The 21,266-nt window shown below is 45.7% G+C and overlaps 1 protein-coding gene across 6 annotated transcripts in view; it reads left to right on the forward strand.

Annotated features, from left to right (window-relative positions):
• LOC119379066 (protein phosphatase PP2A 55 kDa regulatory subunit) overlaps positions 1 to 21,266 on the forward strand; it is a 55,390-nt gene that overhangs the window by 26,258 nt on the left and 7,866 nt on the right. For all 6 annotated transcript variants that reach the window (XM_037648221.2, XM_037648223.2, XM_037648219.1 and 3 more), the window contains exons 4-6: positions 3,460 to 3,898; positions 4,318 to 4,482; positions 4,542 to 4,803. In XM_037648221.2, the coding sequence (XP_037504149.1) occupies positions 3,460 to 3,898; positions 4,318 to 4,482; positions 4,542 to 4,803 (866 nt within the window). The remainder of the gene's footprint in view (positions 1 to 3,459; positions 3,899 to 4,317; positions 4,483 to 4,541; positions 4,804 to 21,266) is intronic.

Here is a 21,266-nt window from a genome sequence, read left to right on the forward strand (position 1 = left end):
GTCGCACAACCGCACCTCTTCCTCATAGCGAGAACACGCTTGCCCTATCAGTTCTGAATAGTACGCCGCATTTAACGGCTGCCTTGTGCTAACCGGCGGCATGATGCACGAGAAACGGCTCGCGAAAAAGAAAATGACCGTGGGAATGTGGTTCCGTCGTACTAGGGTGGCTAGTCGTACTGAACATTGTAGTCGTCGTATGGCTGGTACGTGCGGCTGTTCACCAATATGGCCGCCGCAGTAGGACCGCAGCAATGGTGACGTCACGTGCAAGCCATGTATTGATGCTGCATCAGCCATAAAGCAACCTGATACCTAAAGAATGCTATCATTATCAAAAAAGTTGCAAATGTAGTCTGTTTCGGTGCTGCCAAACGGCCACTTTTCTTCTTTGGTTGCTAGTAAATGCTCTGATGCATTCCTGTTGTACAATTGTTTTGACTGCACGTAATTTCATTAGTGCTCATACCATTGTGGCACAAAGCTTGCTCAAGGGTTATGTTGAATTATAAAGAACCAATGTCTTGTAGTATGCATGCTCAACTGCTTAGTTACAGTATGCTCACAAGTGGGGACTTTATTTTGAACTTTGCATGATCAGAAGAGCAGATTTATAGAGAATTAGGTAATTGTGAGACGAAGCCCCCCCACCATCCCCACCCTTTCCCCCCTTTTCTCAAGGAAAAGCGGGGGGACAAGGTGGCAATGAAAGGCTCATGTTGTCACCACCTTGTATCTTGTTTCCCCCCACATTCCCCCTCCTTGTTTTTAAATTTCTTTATTTCATAGTGAATTTCTAGTTCGCCCAACAACCCATGCTTCTAAGAAAGCACGAACGGCACACCATGCTGGACATCAGTGGGCATTTATATAAATCGTAGCATGGAGTGAATATGTTACTCTAAATATTTTCTGCCATATCCATGTAAATGTTGCCGTTAGTGCTGCATGACAAGAACAGCAAAACCAGTGTATCCAGTCTCAAATGATCCATGTGTAAGGTAACCAGGTGTACCGATTTAGGTGGGATACGTCCAGCTTTTACTGTCGTGGCCCTGCTGAACAACAGCTTGCTTTTGGGGATGGCATTTTGCCCTGCTTTGGCTCCCCCAGACACCAAGTTGTCCCGAAATGTCTGCTTTATAGTGTTGAATTGACTGTTTGCCTATGGTGTGATAGGCAAACAGCCAATGGTCAAATAGTCAACCTTCAAAAAAACTAGATGAGAGAGTTGTAAAGCAAAACACTGCCATAAGCAAGATGGCAGACCATGGAGTGCAATCTCCTGTCCAGAAAACAAACCGATTGCCTTTGCATGATTGGCCAAAATTGCACTTACGCTGATGAAAGTGCATTTCAAATTATTTTGAGCATGGACAAGCCCACAGCACCGTGGTTCTTTCTAAACTCATGCCTCTTAGTGTATGACTACCGTAAGTCTGTAAACTCACTCATGAGTTGCCTCACTCAGATCAAGCCATGAGTCTTAGTTCAAGTGAGCCCTAAGCACACAATATATCTCTTCAGTGAGCTCCAAATTTCTTTGCCGACCTATGGTGATAACGACTCAACTTTAGCATTACTATCAGTCTTATGACTGCTCACATTGATACTCACTTCTACTCGCAGATACTTCAACACACTAGTGTTCATACGCCAGCTCAATATTTATTGATCATAGGCGGGCCTTGATCCCCTCTTGCGAAAGTTTTCAAAGGAAGTTCATGATAAAAATATCACATGCGAGTTATATCTTTCAATACAAATGTCCTGACTAGCTTGCAATTATTGATAACTCGTATGTGAAGGTATGAGATAAAAATGAGTATCGTAGAGCACCGATTATGTGAGATATTCGAGTTTAAGTGCATTGACATCCTGATAGAAAAATCTAATTATACGCTAACAGACTCATGAGTTGACTCAGACTCAGATCAAGTCGCGAGTCTGAGTGAGTCGGTTGAGGAAAATTTTGGTGAGTCTGAGTCCGAGTGAGCCCTAAGGGCAAAATATATTCCATGAGTTAGTCCGAGTGAGCTCTACATTTTTTGCCGACCTATGATGACTACTTGCAACTCTTGCATTTCTTAGTGCTGTAGCCAAGCCATGTGAGACTGACCATGCAGTCTGACATGTGTGATGCATGCGGTATTGGAATCGCATGGATAAGCCCGAGACACGAGTGTGAATTATTGAAGATCATGGAACAGAATTACCGGTTTACATAAAAACCTGGTTCAAATCCCAAATTTTGCTTCTTCACCCTGATGTTCCTGGCACTGCCAACAATTGATGTTGTCGAAATTGTTTATCATTGTATGACCAAGCTCCGGTTCTAGCACAAACACATTTAGGAAGTCTGAATTCAGCCTTGCGAGCCACAAAAAAGAAAAAAATGCTTGCGAGCCGCTTGTCGTGCAGCTGTGACTGCACAACACATAATAGTATGGGGTTATTTGGCAGGGAGCTGCTTTAATTTATTAGGTTTTAGACCGACATCAATACCCATTCATCACAGAAGAGAACAGAGGGGTTCAATTTTATGACAGCCAACTGAACTGTAGTTTTCATTTGCTGTGTAACCCAGCAAATAGACATAATATTCTTACCACCATAATATCATAGTGAATTGAATTTTGTTTCAATTAGAGGTCCCTGGATGCTGCCACAAGTCCCGAAGCATCACATAATGCTTTGGCGCATGCAACAGTCCAGAGATGATTTTTCCTCCCAGTGGTAACATCTATTTTATTACTTAGTTTTAAGCATTTTTCAATGGCCTTGAAACAATGTGGTTCCTACACCATTTCTTTGCAAGTTGGCACACACGTGGTTTTCTGAGTTACTCAGGCATGTGTAGTACTCTGCCATGGCAGTCTGTGGAATAGCTTACACATATGGCAACAATGCTCTACATAGTAAAAGCAGCCTCTTAAACCAGCTCGTATTGATTCGTAACATTGGGCAGAGAAAGTTGATAGTTCGCTAGAACAAATGTTTTGGTGTGCAGCCATGGGCAGAAGTGGAGTGTTTGTGTTAGTTTCCCCCCTCTGGCGTCCACCCCCGCCACGGTGGTCAAGTGGTTATGGCGCTCGACTGCTGACCTGAAGGTCGCGGGATCGAATCCCGGCCGTGGCGGCTGCATTTTCGATGGAGGCGAAAATGTTTGAGGCCCGTGTACTTAGATTTAGGTGCACGTGAAAGAACCCCAGGTGGTCAAAATTTCCGGAGCCCTCCACTACGGCGTCTCTCATGATCATATCTTGGTTTTGGGACGTTAAACCCCAGATATTGACCCTCTGGCATCCACGTCTGCTTGCCTCACTTCTGGTTTTGTAACATTCTTATGCTTATGTGTTGGGAATACTGCACCGGCTGACTGTAGCTTAGTGGTTGTTACATGTTCAGCATTATGAAATGTGGAGTCCAGCATGACTCTTTCTTTTTCTTTTGTTTCAGTCACGGCAAAGCCAGCCTAGGAGAGGGGAATACAATGTGTACAGTACGTTTCAAAGCCACGAGCCAGAGTTTGACTACCTCAAGAGTCTTGAGATTGAGGAGAAGATCAACAAAATCCGGTGGCTACGCCGTAAGAACCAAGCACACTTTCTGCTTTCAACTAATGACAAAACGATCAAGTTGTGGAAAGTGTCTGAACGGGACAAGCGCATAGACGGCTACAGCTCGCGAACAGAAGTGGGTGGTATGACAGCGTTGCGGGTGCCTACGATACAGCCCATGGATCTTTTGGTCGAGGCAACACCACGGCGGATCTTTGCCAATGCACATACCTACCACATCAACTCAATCTCTGTCAACAGCGACCAGGAAACGTACCTCTCTGCAGATGACCTTCGCATAAACCTCTGGCATCTGGAAATAACTGACCAAAGCTTCAGTATCCTTGTTGCTCTGTCCCACATACTTGTGAAGGTCACTGAAGTAATGGGGTAACCTTGTATATACAGCCTGCACTGTATATATGCCGGAACAGTGATTAAGTTTCACCATTGCATTGCTGCTTTAAAGAATGCTAGTAGTCCTTAGGGGGTTGAATGCTTGCTTGAATATCCAAAACGTTTTTGCAATGCATGAATTCACCTACATATTTGTGCACATTCACCTAAAGATGCCTTCGCAGTCTAAACCTGTTCAGTAGTGCTCACTCTTATTGCTGACATGGCATGCTTACTTTACAGGGTAATGTTTGTTCTCTTTTTTATGTGCGTATACATGAATTGGCTTTCATGTGCGGTTTTACTGTGTTCACCAGAAGTGTACCAGGGGCGTGAACCTTCCTTGACCATTGTCCTTCAGATATTGTAGACATCAAACCGACAAATATGGAGGAGCTGACAGAAGTAATAACTGCAGCAGAATTCCATCCAACTCAGTGTCATATGTTTGTTTATAGTAGCAGCAAAGGCACAATCCGGCTGTGTGACATGAGGGCAGCAGCGCTTTGTGATCAGCATGCCAAACGTAAGTTCTCAGCTTTCTGTCTAGAGAGAGAGAGTGACACAAGTCTTTACATTCGGCAGTGTTTGAAGAGCCAGAGGATCCAACCAACCGCAGCTTCTTCTCCGAGATCATCTCCAGTATCTCGGACGTGAAATTCAGCAACAACGGCCGCTACATGATCTCCAGGGACTATTTAACTGTTAAAGTGTGGGACTTAAACATGGACAATAAGCCAGTGGAGTGCTACAATGTGCATGAGTATCTGCGCACCAAGCTTTGCAGCCTCTACGAGAATGACTGCATTTTTGACAAGTTTGAGTGCTGCTGGAACGGCACTGACAGGTAAGCTTGGTTACATATCTGAACCTATTTAGAACTAGTGGCCTTACAATACTCAGATCAAATGACCTCCCCTGACCTGCAGGAGCAGTGCCGCTACATGTTGTGTGGTTATTGAGCCCAGAGCAAGAGAATTCATGGGCAGAGTGTGACTCCTGCTCGTGCCCTGCTGATTGGTTAGCACTGGCTCGAGCTGAAGTAGTCTTGTTTTTGACCAAGGCAGTCATTTCTTTCAAAACGCCTGAGACTCTTCGGTGTGGATCGGATGTCTTTGGCATGTGGGTGTTTGATGCTCATTGTTGGCATGTGGGTGTTTGATGGCTCATTGTCACTTTGCTCCTGGAGAACGGTGAAAACTAATTCTCATACCTGCCATGTCTCCCGGATCACCCGGGAGACTCCCGGATTTTGAACGTTTCTCCCGGTTGTACGGGTCATAGGAAAATCTCCCGGAAATCCAGTTTTGCCCCGCGCGTCCAGTGCTTTGTCTGGCCACATGAGCAAAGTTGTCTGGCCACGTAGTAGAAAGGATTCATCTTCTTTTTTTTTTTTAATGGTGGTAGAAAGGTTCAACTCAGTTTCATTGCGCATGAAGTAGCTGTGCACTTTGCGCCGCAGTGCTGCCAACGTAAACGTGTCATAGCGCTGCAGCCGCGTCTTGCCGGTGATGCACTTCTCAGTTTGGCCCGAGGAATTCAATTTCTTGCGCTTCGGGGAGGCAAGTGGGGCCCGCAGAGCTTCAGCCTCGATAAGCTTAACTTACTCACTCACTCTGGTGAGCTCGGCGACAGTCCGGCACACTGATGCTGGACTGTCGACGGCATCGATGATGCGTTTGTATACACGCACACACAGATGATGCGTTTGTGTACACACAAATCTATCCCACAAGTTATCTCGCCTTCAAAATTTTGTGTCACTACTGCTTTAAGTGGAAGCCCAGCACTTAAAAGGGTAGCCGTTACCGATGTCTGTCGAGATAGCGCGTTCGCCAGCGCTCGCGACCGTCCCCGTCTCAACGGCGCCCCTTATGGTCCCTTGCCCGACGAAATAACTGGTAAACAAGCGACGACAGGCCTCGCATGCGGAGCAATGTCATCGCATGTGCCCTTCGCGCGAAGGTGACGGTCGGGTCGTTTCATCTCTGCTTCAACCGCGTTCGTCCCGAGCGCTAGCGCGCTTTCACCGCACGTGAAATAGACGATGCGTAAGCGATGTTATCGGTTTGGACTCTGTACAGACAGTGTACATATAATTGCTATCGCAGTACTCCCCACCCCCCTCCCGCGGTCGACATTGTGCATGTACAGTACAGCAAGCAGCCCTGCAGTGACAGCGTGAGCAGAGTAGCTGATGCACTGCACGCAACTAGCCAAGAATTATCAGCTGCACGCAGCACTATTGTGTTTCAGTGAAACTGTGGTAGTTTTTGCTCTGTAGCAGAAAGCACTACAGATGCACAGGTAATGTATAGCAGAAAGCCAACATGTGTGTCATTCCTCTCTGTCAGCCGTTGAATGAAGTTTTGCAGGGCTCCTTGGCGTGGCCACCGCGCCAGACTCCGCGCTATTGGACGGTCATGCGAGAAAGCTGGAATATTTTCCACGCATTGGCAAAAAAAGGGGCACTTTAGTGGGTACTTTAGGTGATATTTGCTGTGTCATTGCTTTAACTCTTTTGTGGCCACGCCTATAGAGCGTGGGTCACCGGTGACCCAAATGCGCCGTGCGAGAATTCAAAAATACGGATGCTCTTATCAACCAGTTGCACTGTCTAGCACATTCTGTAAGCAGTAATGTTTCGTTTCTTGCGTAGTTAGTTTTTTTCCTAAGCAGCCGCGATCTTTTACAGCTACTCTAAGATAGCAGATCGCTTGGTTTGTTCGCGAAAATGGCAGACGAAACGGTAGTGAGACCCTCTCAGAAAGGTTGTTCGTTGGAGAATTCTGTTGCATCTGCAAGCGATTTTTATGCTGTTTCTAGCAGAAGTGACTGAGGCTGATGTCAAGTCATGGAAATATAGTTCGGATGATAAAAAAAAACCATAGAACGAGCCCGAATCCTAGTCGGGTGTTGATCAATACGTTACGCTTTCTGGCACATCTATTCTTTACACCAATTAAAATGTCGTGAGGATGTTGGCACTATATCTTTTATTATGTCTCAACAGTATATGGTAAAAATTTGGTGACATAACCTTCAACCAGTAGAGAGTAATGTTCAGCCCAAGAAGGCTACCCGGCCGTGACGTCGGAGTAGTGATGCACAGTGAAGCGGTATGTGTCACATGTAAAATCTGCGTTTTGGGCTTCTTTTTCACAGTGGAGGTAATAAAGAGGATTTGTGTTAACATAAATGAGTGTGTGTGATTGCAAATCCTGTAGAAGCAGTCTTATGCCAAAGATGATGGTTCTTGGGAAATGGTCACGACCGCAGAGATGGTGAATTTCATTTGCCTGTTGAACTATATGGGCGTCGTTGAGATTCCACGACTACACCTCCCCAAAACAAGTACATTCAGAACAAGCCATACCGATTGACGAAGTGGACAAAATACAAAGGTGCTAAGAGGACAAGAAACGCCTGTTTTGCCCAATACAGTGATTCCACTCCTGCGCCAACTGCGCCAAAGTGCGCCAAATTGTATTTACTGCGCCATCCTGATAATATCGACGAAATTTGCGCCAAACTGCGCCAAAGTCACGGGTTCGGGGGCGTCTATCACCGGCAATCGCACCGCCGGCGCGTCAGAACATGTGCAACTCGATCTTGGGGCTGCCAATAAAGTCGCAATCATGGACCAAGAATTATTCCGCTGAATAAATAGCGCTCGCGCGTGCGTTCCGAGTAAGCCACGATGCCATGCACGGTGCCGACGCAGCTTCTGTTCTGCAAGTCTGCTCGACAGCAAAACGCGCTCTCCGCAGAGGCTCGTGACGTCTACGCCTATCGGTAGCGAGAAAGTGCGACGGCGATTCATCGGCGGACGTCGTCTGTTCCAGAAACGCTGCTGATAGCTCGTTTCAAGCGTCGCACGGCACGTAAGGAAAGCAATGTTCAGTAATAACTACATGAGTGCCGCTAAAATGTCTGTCACTTCTGTTTCCGGACATCGCGGAATGAAATCTGGGATCGCTCGCAGTAGATATATGGGACAATATCGAATTTTCCTTGCTTCGCGTTTATGGAAGAGCACGTGAACGGTGGAAACGCGTTGACACTTTTCCTCAGATATACTTTATCCATGGACCTTCATCCAGAACAGCTCTTTTGTAATTCCTTCCGCCAGCACGTCCGAGTTTGTAATCACTCTGCGGTAAATACGCCCTAAAAGGATGCCCTTTCAAGCTCACGTGCTAGGGTTCCAGTTCGAATTTCTTGCTTGCTTTTTTTAAAATGTCATCTCATTAGTAAAATCATATCTCCTGGTCGGAGCAGCCGCAAATGCGCAGCTGTCAGTAGCGGGCCCGTCGCTGACGGCCCACAGTGAAGCGGCTACGCCATGTTACACGTCCGCCCCTCGCTTTCGGGGGTCAATAGCTAACGGTTAAAAAAACTCAGTTTCGCTTAAGAGCGAAGCAGTGAATGCGATACCAAAAAATTGTATTGTGAAACGAAGTAAGACTAGCAGCTAACTCTTTTGGATCCGATCTCGCGTAACTCAACAAAACGCTGGTTTAAGGGAATATGGCCCCTCCAGGAACCGAAGCGTTTTCTTGCTCTGAGTTCTCTAAACGCGAAGTAAGCGTTGAGAGCACAGCAAGTTTACGAGCAGTCTCCTGATGCCTCGAGGTAGCGCGCGCGCGCAAGCGACTGCGCCCTTCGAACGATGCGCCCCCCCCCTTTCCGCTCCCTGGCGTCCCTTCATGCTCCTTACGAAAGACGGGCGGGGCGTTTCCTCTCTGTTTGATGAGCAATCGACGGCAGGCCCGCACGCGGGAAGGTGTTATCTCGTGCGCTGTCCATGCGGCGGAGACAGACGGCCGGCTAGTTTAATCTCCGCTTCAGCCGCGTTCGTCGCCAGCGCTCGCGAGCTTTTACCCGCGGCTAGAATGCGCGTGGTGATGTTATTAATTTGGACTTTATACGGAAAATTACGGCAACGGCGACGGCAAAAATCCGTCGAGAGTGTCCATATAATTGCTATCGCAAGGGTCAATGTACGGGGCAGTCCAAAGTGCTCCCAGATGCAAAATTATCTGCTCCAAAGTGCTCCAAGATGAAAATTTTGCTGCTCCAAAGTGCTCCAAAACAAATTTTGCTGCTTGAAAAATTGCTCCAAATCAGAAGTCCTCGGTAGCATCACTGCCAATAGCACACCAACCTTAGAAAAAAATTTTTTTTACATCTTAGATTTTTCAGACATATAGTTCCACCAATTTCGATAATGTCAGACATTGAAATGTGAACTCTTTTGTAGCTTACAAGCTTAGAATGTTTTTATTGTGTGCGCTGAAGCCATGCTTTAGGATACCTTTTTTTTTTTTTCATGTTGGGAGCATGACATTAAAAATGTTCTACACAATGATCAATAAATCTAGTTTTTCATATTCTTGCGTATAAATACTTCATAATGAATTTTTCAATCTAATACCATTAAAAAGTGCAATCACTTAGCTTCATATTGATATATAATATTACACTGTGTCTATCACATTATTCATACGAAAAAAATAATTACGAAAACACACAAGATGTGGCCAATTTTCCCACGGTCACAAGAGTTAAGGATAGTTGGTGATAGTGGCTCATGACAGGAGTTCACTGTGCACCCCTTCATGGCAACTGCCCCTCAAGAGTTGCTATCGCAGGGCCCATATTCTCAAACGATCGCAAAAGGCCATAGTATTGCGTTTGGTGATGTAGAATCTGATGCGTTCAGTAACTGAAGAAACACTTGCCTGTGACGTCATTGTTGCACTGACCGTTGGTATTACGAAGGTCTCGCAACACAGGAGTGAGCGTACCGTACAAGCGCAGAGCGACCGGAGTGCGGCGTTTTCGAGCATATGCTGGCTTCTACGCAGTGGCCAGGCTTGGCTGTGGCTACTTCAAATATAGGACGTGTTGAAAGTGCTTTCAATGTTTTTTTGTGCAATTGTTTAATGCACAGTATAATATTTAAAGCATGCAGCTTTGCGTGAAATGTATTTTCGTTGAGAGTTTAACACGGCGTACTCGGAGAGTTCAGCTGTAGTGTGCCGCCGCAGCAATATCGTCTCAACATCTCAGCATGTTGCCGGCTCGCAATAAGCCACGCGAGCAACGCACGGTTCATGTTCCTGGGACATTCAAACCACGAAAAAACAGGCGCTGGCAAAGAACGAGTACTGATAACATCCCAAGGTAATGCTCGCTGAAAGCTTCAGCGCAAAAAAAGCTGCGTACATCCACCGAGGATCGAATACGAGAAGCTACCGCCTACGTCACTGAAATGCTAGTCTTCACCACCAACTGACGGTGATAAGGTGTGTTCGTTTATTCCAGGCACTGCAGGAGCGTCGTAGAGCACCGTTACGTCGACGGACATACTAGATGGCGCCCTCACTTTTCCTGTTTTGGTCAATAGCCAATCAGCGCACACCAAAGGCGATACTTTTGCGATTGTCGCCTTTTGAGAATACGGCCCCAGATGTCTATCTTCATGCAGCCAGTCAGTATGAGGGCAGTATGCGCAAGGCATACTGCCCTCATAGTTTCTGATAAGGAATAGTGATGACATTCAACCTTTTGAGTAGCGTACTTCTCCGGCCGAAGCAACACAGCTCCCCGGCAGCGCGATAAGCCTGGCGCAACTGATGCGTAGCTTTAAAAGCCATTATGACGAGTGGATATTTTGAAGACGTCTCGGAGAATTTCTTCACAGGCATTCTCCTGGTAGAGCAGATTTATTACAAAGGCTAACTTAGTTTACTCGTAAGCACGCAGTGGGGGTTACTTGAAAGTGAAAAGGCTTAATTTGGGCACTGAAGGGGCTGTTAGCACTTTGTACTAAAACTTGCGAAAAAAAAAAAAGACTACTTGGTCGTTAATTTGCTCACGTTTTGAAGGGTGATTGCATAGAGAACCACTTCTCGCGGCATTTTCGGGCTCATCTGAAACAAGTTAGACTTTATTCACCTAATTATGTGCCCTACATAGGCGTATCTACCGGGGGGGGGGGGGGGGGGGGAGGCATGGAGGGCGCTAGCCCCCCCCCCCTCACTTTCGACAGTGGTCGTTGTCTGCTGCAGACTGGGAAAGTAACAAGTGAGGCAAAGTTTTACTTGAACGTAGCAATAACGTCATTATGTAAAATAAGTTTCCTACAATTCTGCTGTGACGATCCTCCCTGTGTCGTGGCCACGCATTGTAGGCTCTCTGCAGTGCGGGGCTGCCTATTCCACGCTTTCGCGCCTTGTGCTCAAGCATTGCAGAGGAGGCTATCGCTCAGCAGGGTCTCTACAAGATTACAGCTATCTGTCATGATTTTTTGTTTGGCCTGGCCTGAAATTTAAGTAATCGGCGACTCAAGTATGGACGGGAACCAGTAAATGTTTTATAGCCCGATCAAACGCTCTCCTATTTCAGGAAATTTTGTTTCTTTCAAAACGAATAGCATCGCCACTGTTTCATATCCAAGCTGCTGTGAGCTGATGAGTGTGCAGAAGTGTCGAGTATTTTGGTTGTGCCGATCCAGGAGAGCTAAAAAAGATTCCCACTTTAGTCTCCGATAGCCTGCTTCACAAGTTGCTTATCATACGGTAGCCTGGAGCGGTCGCGGCGGCTTGTAACAAGGCAGTGGACTCAGCACATTGAAAAGCCCAGCTTTCAAGTTTGCCCTGTAGCTTGATCTATACCTCACAAGGGAGATGATCAGCGTCCATGGTTTTCTGGACTTATAGTTTATTTCTCTCTCTACCTCTCTGTCAGCAACGATGAGTTCAGAGAGTTCTATACGCGGAAAAACAGATCAACGTCGTTAATACTACAAGTGAAAGTATCTGTTATACACATATGAATCCATCTCGCCCACTGCTATAAGTAGCTGCTGCCAAAGTGGTTGGTGGGCAGCCTTCTTGAATTACGTTAAAAATGAGACACTGTCTGGCTATTCCAAAAAAAAGATTTAGTTATTATTCAGCACAGTAATGTGCTGCTTATTGTGCACACTTCGTTTTAACGCCGCGAGTTTTCGCCGACTTGTGATGTCGCGTAACAAGGAGGCAATTTTATGGCACACCAAAAAATTTTGGTGAACAGCGAAGAGCCAATGTCAAACAGTACGCCGTATTGAAAAGAGTATTTTTTTAACGTAGTCATGCATAAGTGGTAATTACGCAGTGGATCACTTGCGCATCATTTGTTGCGTCGTGTTACGAGCAGGTGCTGTGAGCATGACCCAGAAAATTTCGACCAATCATTAACAGCTAACGACCTATACGGAAGGAAACAATGCGGGGCAGTTTAACGTTATAATCGCCCACATTTTTTCAAAGAATATTTGAGCTTGAACAGAATTACGTAGGCAATTTAATTTACTTGGAGTAGCCGGAGTGGAGCAGTAAAGAGCCACTTCACCGCTTTCCCGTTCACTCCCCACCCAAGCTGGGAAAAGTAGGAGGGCAAGGAACGACACCTAGCATATAAATTCGTAGTTATTTACAATGTTATAGTATACACAACCAGCTCAATGTGGTTTCTATAAATATTAATTGACTGAACTTGTTCTTTTTCTTTAGAAAGAATTTATATTAGAGGTCTCTAACAGTAAAAAAATTGGCACTGGCTTATTCTGAATATTTCTGCGAAGTACCATGCTTTGTCAGCCACATGTGCAGATTCTTCAATCTCGCCGTATTTACTACGCCAGACTGAGAGTGTGAAGTTTGCAGATGGGGAATGCTCAGATGAAGAACAGGCTAAAGATGGCTGTACTTATGAAACTTGGCGATAAAATTAAACACTGCTGTGTTGTTGTGGTATAGAGGCCCAACCTGTACAATCTCTTTGTGTAGATTTAATATGACGGACAGAGTGAGCGACGCCAGCCAGCCAGCCCCCCCCCCCCCCCCACTCGCGAACGATTTGGTACGCCACTGGTGCCCTATATGTAAATCTGCGACAATGATAGAGTGCAAAATGTTCATAGTCTGATTTGTAGCGAAACCATGCCCTTTAGCAAGGCTCTCTGTGCAGGATGGTAACAATGGGCTTGGTCTCACGAATTTTCTTGACTGCGAATACCATGTTCACTTAATTCTAACGTGAGGGGAGACTTTCCAGTCTGTGCAAAAAAAGAAAAAAGTAATATCAATAAAACCACAAATGTAAGTGGCAAATCAGATGGCATAATCAGTTCCACCTAGTTTAGGTACGGAACACACAATAATCAATCTTGCCACCTCCCATTCTATTGTATTGTGAGGGCCATGGCAAAAGTTGGGAAGCCTGCAGTCAGGCTTGTGCTAGAATCTGTGCTTGTTCTGCCATCGAAGTAGCTTTCACATTCCATACCCCTTGTAATGGAGCCCTCCCCAGCTGAGGCTCAGTACAACTAAAGCTACACTCAGGTGGTGTGCGAAAAGGCATACCACAGCAGTTTCAGACCACTGGCAGCTCTGCTTCCGGGAGCAATTGCAGCGCTCATTGTAAACTTTTCCTCGTTAGGTCTGCGGTGACATATGGTGGCAAAGGATATGCGTTACCTAGTGGATTGGGCCACACATCTCATTTTTCCAGCCACAGTGGGCATCTGTGCAGGAATGGATTTTAAAGACTGCGCCCCTGAAGCCACCATGCTGGCTTAGTGGTTACAGTGCTCGGTTGCTCACCTGAAAGACGTGGGCTCGATCCCGGTGGACACGTTTTGCCTCCACCGAAATGCTAGAGGCCGGTGTACTGTGCGATGTCAGTGTACATAAAGAACCTTGGGTGGTCGAAATTACCCAGAGCCCTCCAATGTGGCCTCCCATAGCCCAAGTCACTTCGGGACATTAGACCCTGTCAACCAGCCATAGCACCCTCGATAATTTTCATCTTTCAGAAAAGCATGCACTGTGCCAACCACTCATACCACTATTCCATATTCTAGTACGCTAAATACTCTCAGACAACTTTCTGCAGCTACTGCAGCCAAAGCTACCGATGTGGAGGGTGTGTGTGATAGTGCCACTGGATATAGTTGCAAATTTAAACCGTCACTTCATGACATGTGTGCCCGACTGAGTAATGCTGCGACAAGCTTTTTATGTGGAAGTGTTTTCTGCCAGGCTTAAGTGAGACTTTGTGAGGTGCGTACAGCACATGACCCTTTAATTAATTTTTTTTTTTTTTAGTGATGTCAGTCTCCACAAGCCAGGTTGGTGTCCAGTATGCACAGATGAGTCTAAGGAGCAAGTAGCACAACTAGTGGATGGTATTGTATGCATGGATTGTGCAGTCTATTTGTTTCCGCAAGTAAGCTCAACATATTCGCGAATAATTTAAGCCAATACGCCACTTAGCGGAGAGCGCAAAACTGGCTATTGAGGTCCATGTAGCAGATGACATTCACTTTCACACGTGCAGTAGCAGTACTGGTGGGTGGATTCCTCGTCACCAAAGAAAAAAAAGTCATTGTGAAGCAGCTTTTGTGTGTTCCGCTATGCGCATTAGTGAGGCAGAAAGATGGCATAGTATCTTTTCACAAGTTTCCGTTTTCTGTGCGATTGACGAAGAATGGCATAAATAACCAACCTCCGCATTGGCAAAATTAGTTTGACTATGGTTGTTTGTTCTCGGCAATTCAGGATAAAGTAATAAGTCACCAACCTGAAACGTTACTCGTTAACTCGAACTCGTATATCTTGAAAAATCTGCAAAATTTTCCATAGTACCAAACGATTTCCCATAGGTGCAATGTATTTATTGCGCTTTATCTCAAAGTATTTCAGTGCCCACTTTTGGTTATCTCGAAATCTTGACTGAGATTGGAACAAAAACTTCGCCGCTGAAGTTTCACAAAATACTAGCGGCAAAACGTCGTATGTTTCACGAGGTTCGCGCGAGGCTGCCGCACTTACGACGAAGTGGACACTGTTCCCGAAAGTGAAGTCGAAACCTAGCAGCATAACAACTTTGTCAAGCAATCCTGTATCACGTCATGTGGCGCTATAGATGTGCACGGAGGCAGACTCTGCAAAATAGCACGGGCCGTACATGTCGTTTTGTTTACCATCAAAGATGCAATTTCAGCATTTTATCTTACGCAAGGCACGTCGCGCGGATTTTTTCGTCGGCCGTGCGATGTGAGGATAACTCCGCCAAACCAAAGCAAGTCACTGATGCTGCAAAGAAAGGTAGCCTTAATCAAAGAAGCGGATTCAAGGCTCGAAGTTTCCGGACGTCAAAACGGCGCTGATTGTGTGGTTGCATCGTGCGAGAGGAGCCCCTTCCAGTCACAACATTGGCAGAGCAGGCCGATTCTCTAGACTTAGCGGTGGGCTACACTGATTTCGCCTGCAACATCGGCTGGTTTGACCATTTTCTTAAGCGAAACAACGTGGCATCACGCACGGTGATCGCGGCAGTGTCGACGCAGCTACTCAAGGGGTGACGACATATTTGTGCGCCAAGCTGAACCAAAACCGTGAAATTCGTGAAATTTCACCGCTTTGCGCCCAAATGACCGACTAGCCTCAATTTTCTCAGTTGCGCTAATTCTAGCAAGAAATGGAGGCCACGTTGCCCACCTGCAGTTTCGGCATCATCGTGTAATCCAATCGAGACTCTAGATGCACAGAAAAGGTGTAGGCGTGCTTTGTGTTGGGCTTCAGGCGCCCAACACAAAGCACACCTTTGTGGAGCAGTATAACTAAGATAGCTTACAAAGATGACAAGCACGCCACAAAGCACCAAGCACCAGCGGAAAAGGAAGTTTTTAGGCAACTTCCTTTTTCAGCTGGTTGCAGTGCTGCTTTACATAGACATTTGAAATCAAAACGGAAGCTCCACGTAAAAAACATCATCTCGCTGGTGTATTCGGTGGAAACATTGGCCGTTTGCCTGCCTGCCAACGCTGCCGATTTGCCCAGGAGACTCCCGAATTTTGTGCAAACATCCCGATTGTGCGGATATGGCCATAAGCCACCCGATAAAGAAACCCTAACCCCAAAGCGGAAAAAAAAAAGAAAAAAAAGGACAGTGGTTCTAAAAATTCGTGGCCTTGTTCTATCGCGTTAGGAACACTTTAAAGCCACTTTTGCCTCAGTACACCTGTGCCTTGCGGAAAAGTGTACCAAAATTTAGAAGTGGATATTGGTATTAGCTGTCATGGGACACAGTGCATTTTAACGCGATAGCGTTAAAGAGCTCGTTTCACAGAAATTCCAGTGTCATCACGGTGTCTTTGGTTGCGTGCGAAAAATCTGCGTTGTCCGTGAGCGAAAATTCGAGGTGGATGCAAATAAATTTAAAAAATCTTCGGTTCTAGTGGGATTGGGGATTCAAACCTGCAACCCTTGCTTCGTGGCACGGTGCAGTTAATTGCTTGGCCACTGCGCACACATGCTCTAGCATACTAACGGCGAGCTATTTATATACACCATTTAGTGTTGGTGGTACGGACATCCAGGAGGTTCTTCAGCAGCTTGACCGAAAACCTCTGAGATGGTGCAATGGGCCCACGGGCACGTTTTCCAATTGCTGCCACGCTGCATGCATGGATATAGGTGCCGGTGCGCGCCCACACTGGCTTTCCTTGTGGCACGGTTTAGGTGTCTACCGAAAAGCAAAGCGAGGCTAGCGATTGGGAAGGTGATGTGAGCAAGGTCCGATTATGCTGTCATGTTCTGCTCTTGAAAACGAAGCTCAAGCGCCCTCCAAGTTTTTATTCCTTACTGACTGATGCATACACGTGCCGTATAATTACATGTGCTACTACGCATAGGTTGACTTCACTCATACTCTGATCGAGTCATGAGTCTGAGTCCGGCTGAGTTATAGTTTTGAGAGTTTGAATCCGAGTGAGTGCGGTTGAGAAAAATTTTGGTGAGTCTGAGTGCGAGTGAATTCTAAGCACAAAATATTTCTTGAGTGAGCTTCACATTTTTTGCCGACCTATAGTCCTATCTACTCATATTGAGTGGATTCAGCGAGATACGAGGACAGAGGTGAAGAGGAGACATGAACACTAGCGCTGTTCTCACCAGGAGAGTTGGATTCTGTTTAACAGAATCCAACTCACCCAAACATCAGTTCTGCACTATCTACTCACCTTCAGCATTACTGTCAGCCTTATGATGGCTTTTGTTTTATACTGACGTCTACTAACACATACTTCAGCGTACTAGCGTTCATACGCCAGTTCAATTTTAATTGATCCAGAGGCATGTGTTACGGAGGGGGAGGAGTGTGCCTTGACCTCCCCCCACCCACAAATTCTTTCACGGAAGTTTTTGATACAAATGTTAGCAGCATCTTTTAGTAAAAATGTCCTTACTGGATTGCACCACTGATGACTCGTGTTTGAAGACACGAGATCAAAAGGCACCACATTGAGCACTGATCATGTAAGATATTGATGTTAAAGAGCGTTGACACCATGGTCGAAAAAGTTAATTATATGCTAACGGAATCGAGTCGACTCGGGCTCAGCTCGAGCCACGAGTCCGAGGGAGTCCGGTTGAAGAAAATGTTGGTAACTCGCGAGTCTGGGTGAGCTCCACATTTTTTTGCCGACCTATGCTAGTATGATCGCTGATGTCTAAAAAATTACTGGCAGTCATTCAGAGCTGTGTATGACGCTTCTGCAGCCCTACGAAACAAAAACTTATGCCAGTTTGCTTTTTCGCCACCCCCACACGCTCCTGTTTACGAATCATCTGAATTTCGAGGTCGCCAGGTTGGTAGGTCCACATTAGTTATTTGCAGCGCCTGTTGGATGATTTGACAGGCGCTGCGAATGCTAATGGAAACTTTGTCATCGTTTGCACCGTTGAGTCGTTCAACACACTGCTTTTATTGAAATAGCAGTGCTCGCGTGCTGTGTGCATGAGTTAGTTGATGTTGAGTGGTCTGTACTTTTTTTTTTTTTTTTTCATTTCTAAAAGTAAGCAATCTTTGTTATACCACTCCAAATTTGCTGTTCTGTGCAAAAGTTTTTTTTTTTCCCCTTAAGCTGCTCCAAATTTGGATTTTTGTGCTCCAAAAGCAACATATTGCTGCTACAAAAGTTGCTCCAAATCCTGTTTTGGCTGTTGCAACCCTGCAGATCTGTAATGAACAGTGCAACATTTATGTTGTCGTCAACCTTGTTTTTCGCGACAACCAAAATCAAGTACTCGGGAGCAAGGACACTCTCACCTTCGTCAAAACATTGCGTTTTGACATCACAATCTAGAAGCCGCAGTATTTCCAACAGCAACAATCCATCTGCACATGGGCCTTATCGTAGCCCACCAGCTTTGCCAGTGTTGTCTAACTTCGCAGCGTCCCCTGGATTTTGTTTTAGATTCAAATACCACACATGGTATGCAGAGTTGTCACACTTCTTTGATTTATACGACTGTAGTAAGACTTCAAAGCGTTTCTGAAATGCTATCAACACCCATCAAGTCAGTTTCAACACAAAAATTTACATCTCGCTTTCTGGGCTTCTGCAGCTCTTGTTCAGTCACGCATGTGATCCAATATCGGTCAGAAATATGGAAATCTGTTTATTTTTTTATGTGCCCAGCCCACATTCTTTAGTTACCCGTTTTGTGTTTTTGCATCGCAGTCTATGAGATGGAGACTAAAGAAAGGGTCAGTATGCATCTTGAACTCTAGCATGGCAAGTGGGGCATCCACTGAGTGTCTCGGGGTCACATTGGTTTGGAGACTGCATTGCAGGTACTCGGCCAATGCATCCCTGCAAAAGATGTTGCAAAAGAGCCGAGCACTTGCTATGAGAGCTGGTATGAAGGGTGTTGCATTGGAAGTTGTACATCATCTTTTATGTATACAACTGGGATGAAACTAATGTGGATTAAGCAGTCTGGGTTGGAAGAAAATTTGGTGCTAGTTTGCTACACATATGGTTGTTGACTGGGAAGGATAGTACGTAAACCAAAACGTCACCCTTATACATTGTGGAACTTTAGTTCTTTTTGGGCAGTTTCATGGGAAGTTAGTGGTATGTGAAGTTTTATTCAGCCTCTAATTTCAACTATTCTCTGGGTTTCAGAATCTTTCTCAGAGAAATTATTTTTAGAATGTAAAAAAAAAATTATGCACGGTGAGTCTTGCTAAACGCTATTAAGCGCTAATCACACTCGAAAGGCGGTGATGGGATGGGAGGAGGGTTGGCTGTCTCAAGCCACGGCTGGACTGGAGAGGTGCGTGGGCGTTCCTTCTTACGGCCTTCGCAGTGCAGCTGTTTCCACCTGCTGCTGCATCGCCATGGTGTCGCTGCGACCCTGCCGTTGTGTTCGCCCCTGCCGCCCATGCAAAGCAAAAGCGAATGCATGCTTGCCTCACAGGATCTTCGCTGTGCACCATGCATTGGGGGCTTGCTGTTGGACGAAAGTTCGACGCTCGGACGCCGGTAAAACGCCGCATGCATTCTAGCCATAAGAGTGGTGTTGCAGCGTGCAGCTGTTTCCACCTCCCGCCGCATTCCCGTGGTGTCGCCGTGACCCTGCCACTGTGTTTGTCACTGCGCGGTAGGCACTGCCGTTAACCGCTGAGGAATTCTCCCATTGTGTCCGGAGCGGTAACGAAGGCCGTAAGAAGGAGCGTCCGCGCGCCACTCTAGTCCGGCCGTGCTCGAGCAAAGAAAATAACTAAGGGTGTGCAAATACTGAAATTTTCGGATATAAATAAGGCAAGAAACTGTTTTCGAAAATGGAATATGTCATCATCAGCATACCTTATGCCCACTGCAAGATGAAGGCCTCCCCCTGTGATCTCCAATCCACCTGCACTGTGCAAGTTGATTGCATTTTATGACTGCGAATTTCTTACTTTCGTCACTCCACCTAACCCTTTCCTATCCTCGGCCGTATGTGCATAGTTAAAAATGAGAAGTGACCATAGCTTTCAATACTCTTTTAAAGGGGTACTGTCAGGAAAATTTTCAGTTGTCTTTTTTTTTTTTTTTTTTTTTTGCGTCAAATGAAAGGCCAAGCCTTCAAGAGCCTAGAAAAGGTAGTGCCAAGTGCGAGTACACCCTGAAAAAGTAATTACCGTGTGTTTTTAAAAGCTAGTTTCTGTTCCTACTGTACCCTGACGTCACAACACGGTATGAGCTTCTCGTCACGTGCTCGCACGATATATAGTGACGTCTCCACGGCCGCTCCGCACCGTGTGGCTCGGTTGGTGACTCAAAAGTGGCCATTTTGAATGTTTTGGTGATGCACAAGCGACCATGTTGGGAGTTTTGGTACCTGAGGTCACCAGAATTAGCACTGTAGCCTGATGTCAAGCTATGGTCGGATACAACTTTAGAAGGCAACGGCATTTCCTCCTCAAAGGCAGATGAACACAAGTCTGCACCAATGGGCGCGCACTCGGGACTGACGTCATGAGCGGGACGGCCGGTGGCTCCGTCTTCAGAGAACAGTGGCGCGTGCATGAGCGGGACTATTTCTTTAGTTGCGAAGGCGATCGGCTGCCGCGCTACGGTCGTCTAGGCGGGGCCTCTCCTGCCTTAAAGTTGTATCCGACTATGATGTCGATGTCTGTATGTGTGCCATGGAAAAATTGACTTTAATACCAACATAAAATATCCGCATTTGCTGAGCTTCATACTTGCTCAGAGCCATCTCTGCATACAGGAGGTTTGTACGGCAGAGTAAACTATCTTTCGAAAAAAAGGTGTCAGCACCCCTTAAAACAAATTGATGAAACTGCATGTCATAAAGCTGCAGCACATCTATCCTTTGATACCGCACCCTCTCCCTTACGCAGTGTGATGCACATACATGGCCATTTCTTCTTTCATGTGTCTAAACATTGTTTAGGTAACATTCTTGGTGGTTATTTTATTGCATCTGTTTATATAATGCGAAAGTACAGCATATGATGTATATGAAACCTGCAGAATGAAGCTTAGTGATAAAGAAGCCACCCCTGTTGCATGGGGGTGCTGGACAGGCTGAAACTGAGCACAGAGGTCATGCGAGTGTCATGTGTTTTTTACGGTGATTATTGTAAAACATAGCAAATTGCTGGGAACAACATAAATTTGCACTGAACGGTAGTATGCAGCAGCCACGAAGCACAGCATAACCTGTTAGGTTATGTTGTGCTTCAAATATTTGAATTTTCCCGAATATTCGCTTCTTGAACTGTGTATATTCAGCCGTGGCCAAATATTAGGAAAAATCCTATTATGCGTTTTTAAATTGAATTTGAATAAGAAAGATATTCTATTTGTATGTGAAATTTCAAATATTCGCACACCCTTCAAAATAATACAAGACAAATTATTCTAAAAATGCAATGCTTTTTTATTGGTCCCCATTT

Source organism: Rhipicephalus sanguineus, chromosome 1 (genome assembly GCF_013339695.2).
Source record: "Rhipicephalus sanguineus isolate Rsan-2018 chromosome 1, BIME_Rsan_1.4, whole genome shotgun sequence".
Taxonomy (NCBI): domain Eukaryota; kingdom Metazoa; phylum Arthropoda; class Arachnida; order Ixodida; family Ixodidae; genus Rhipicephalus; species Rhipicephalus sanguineus.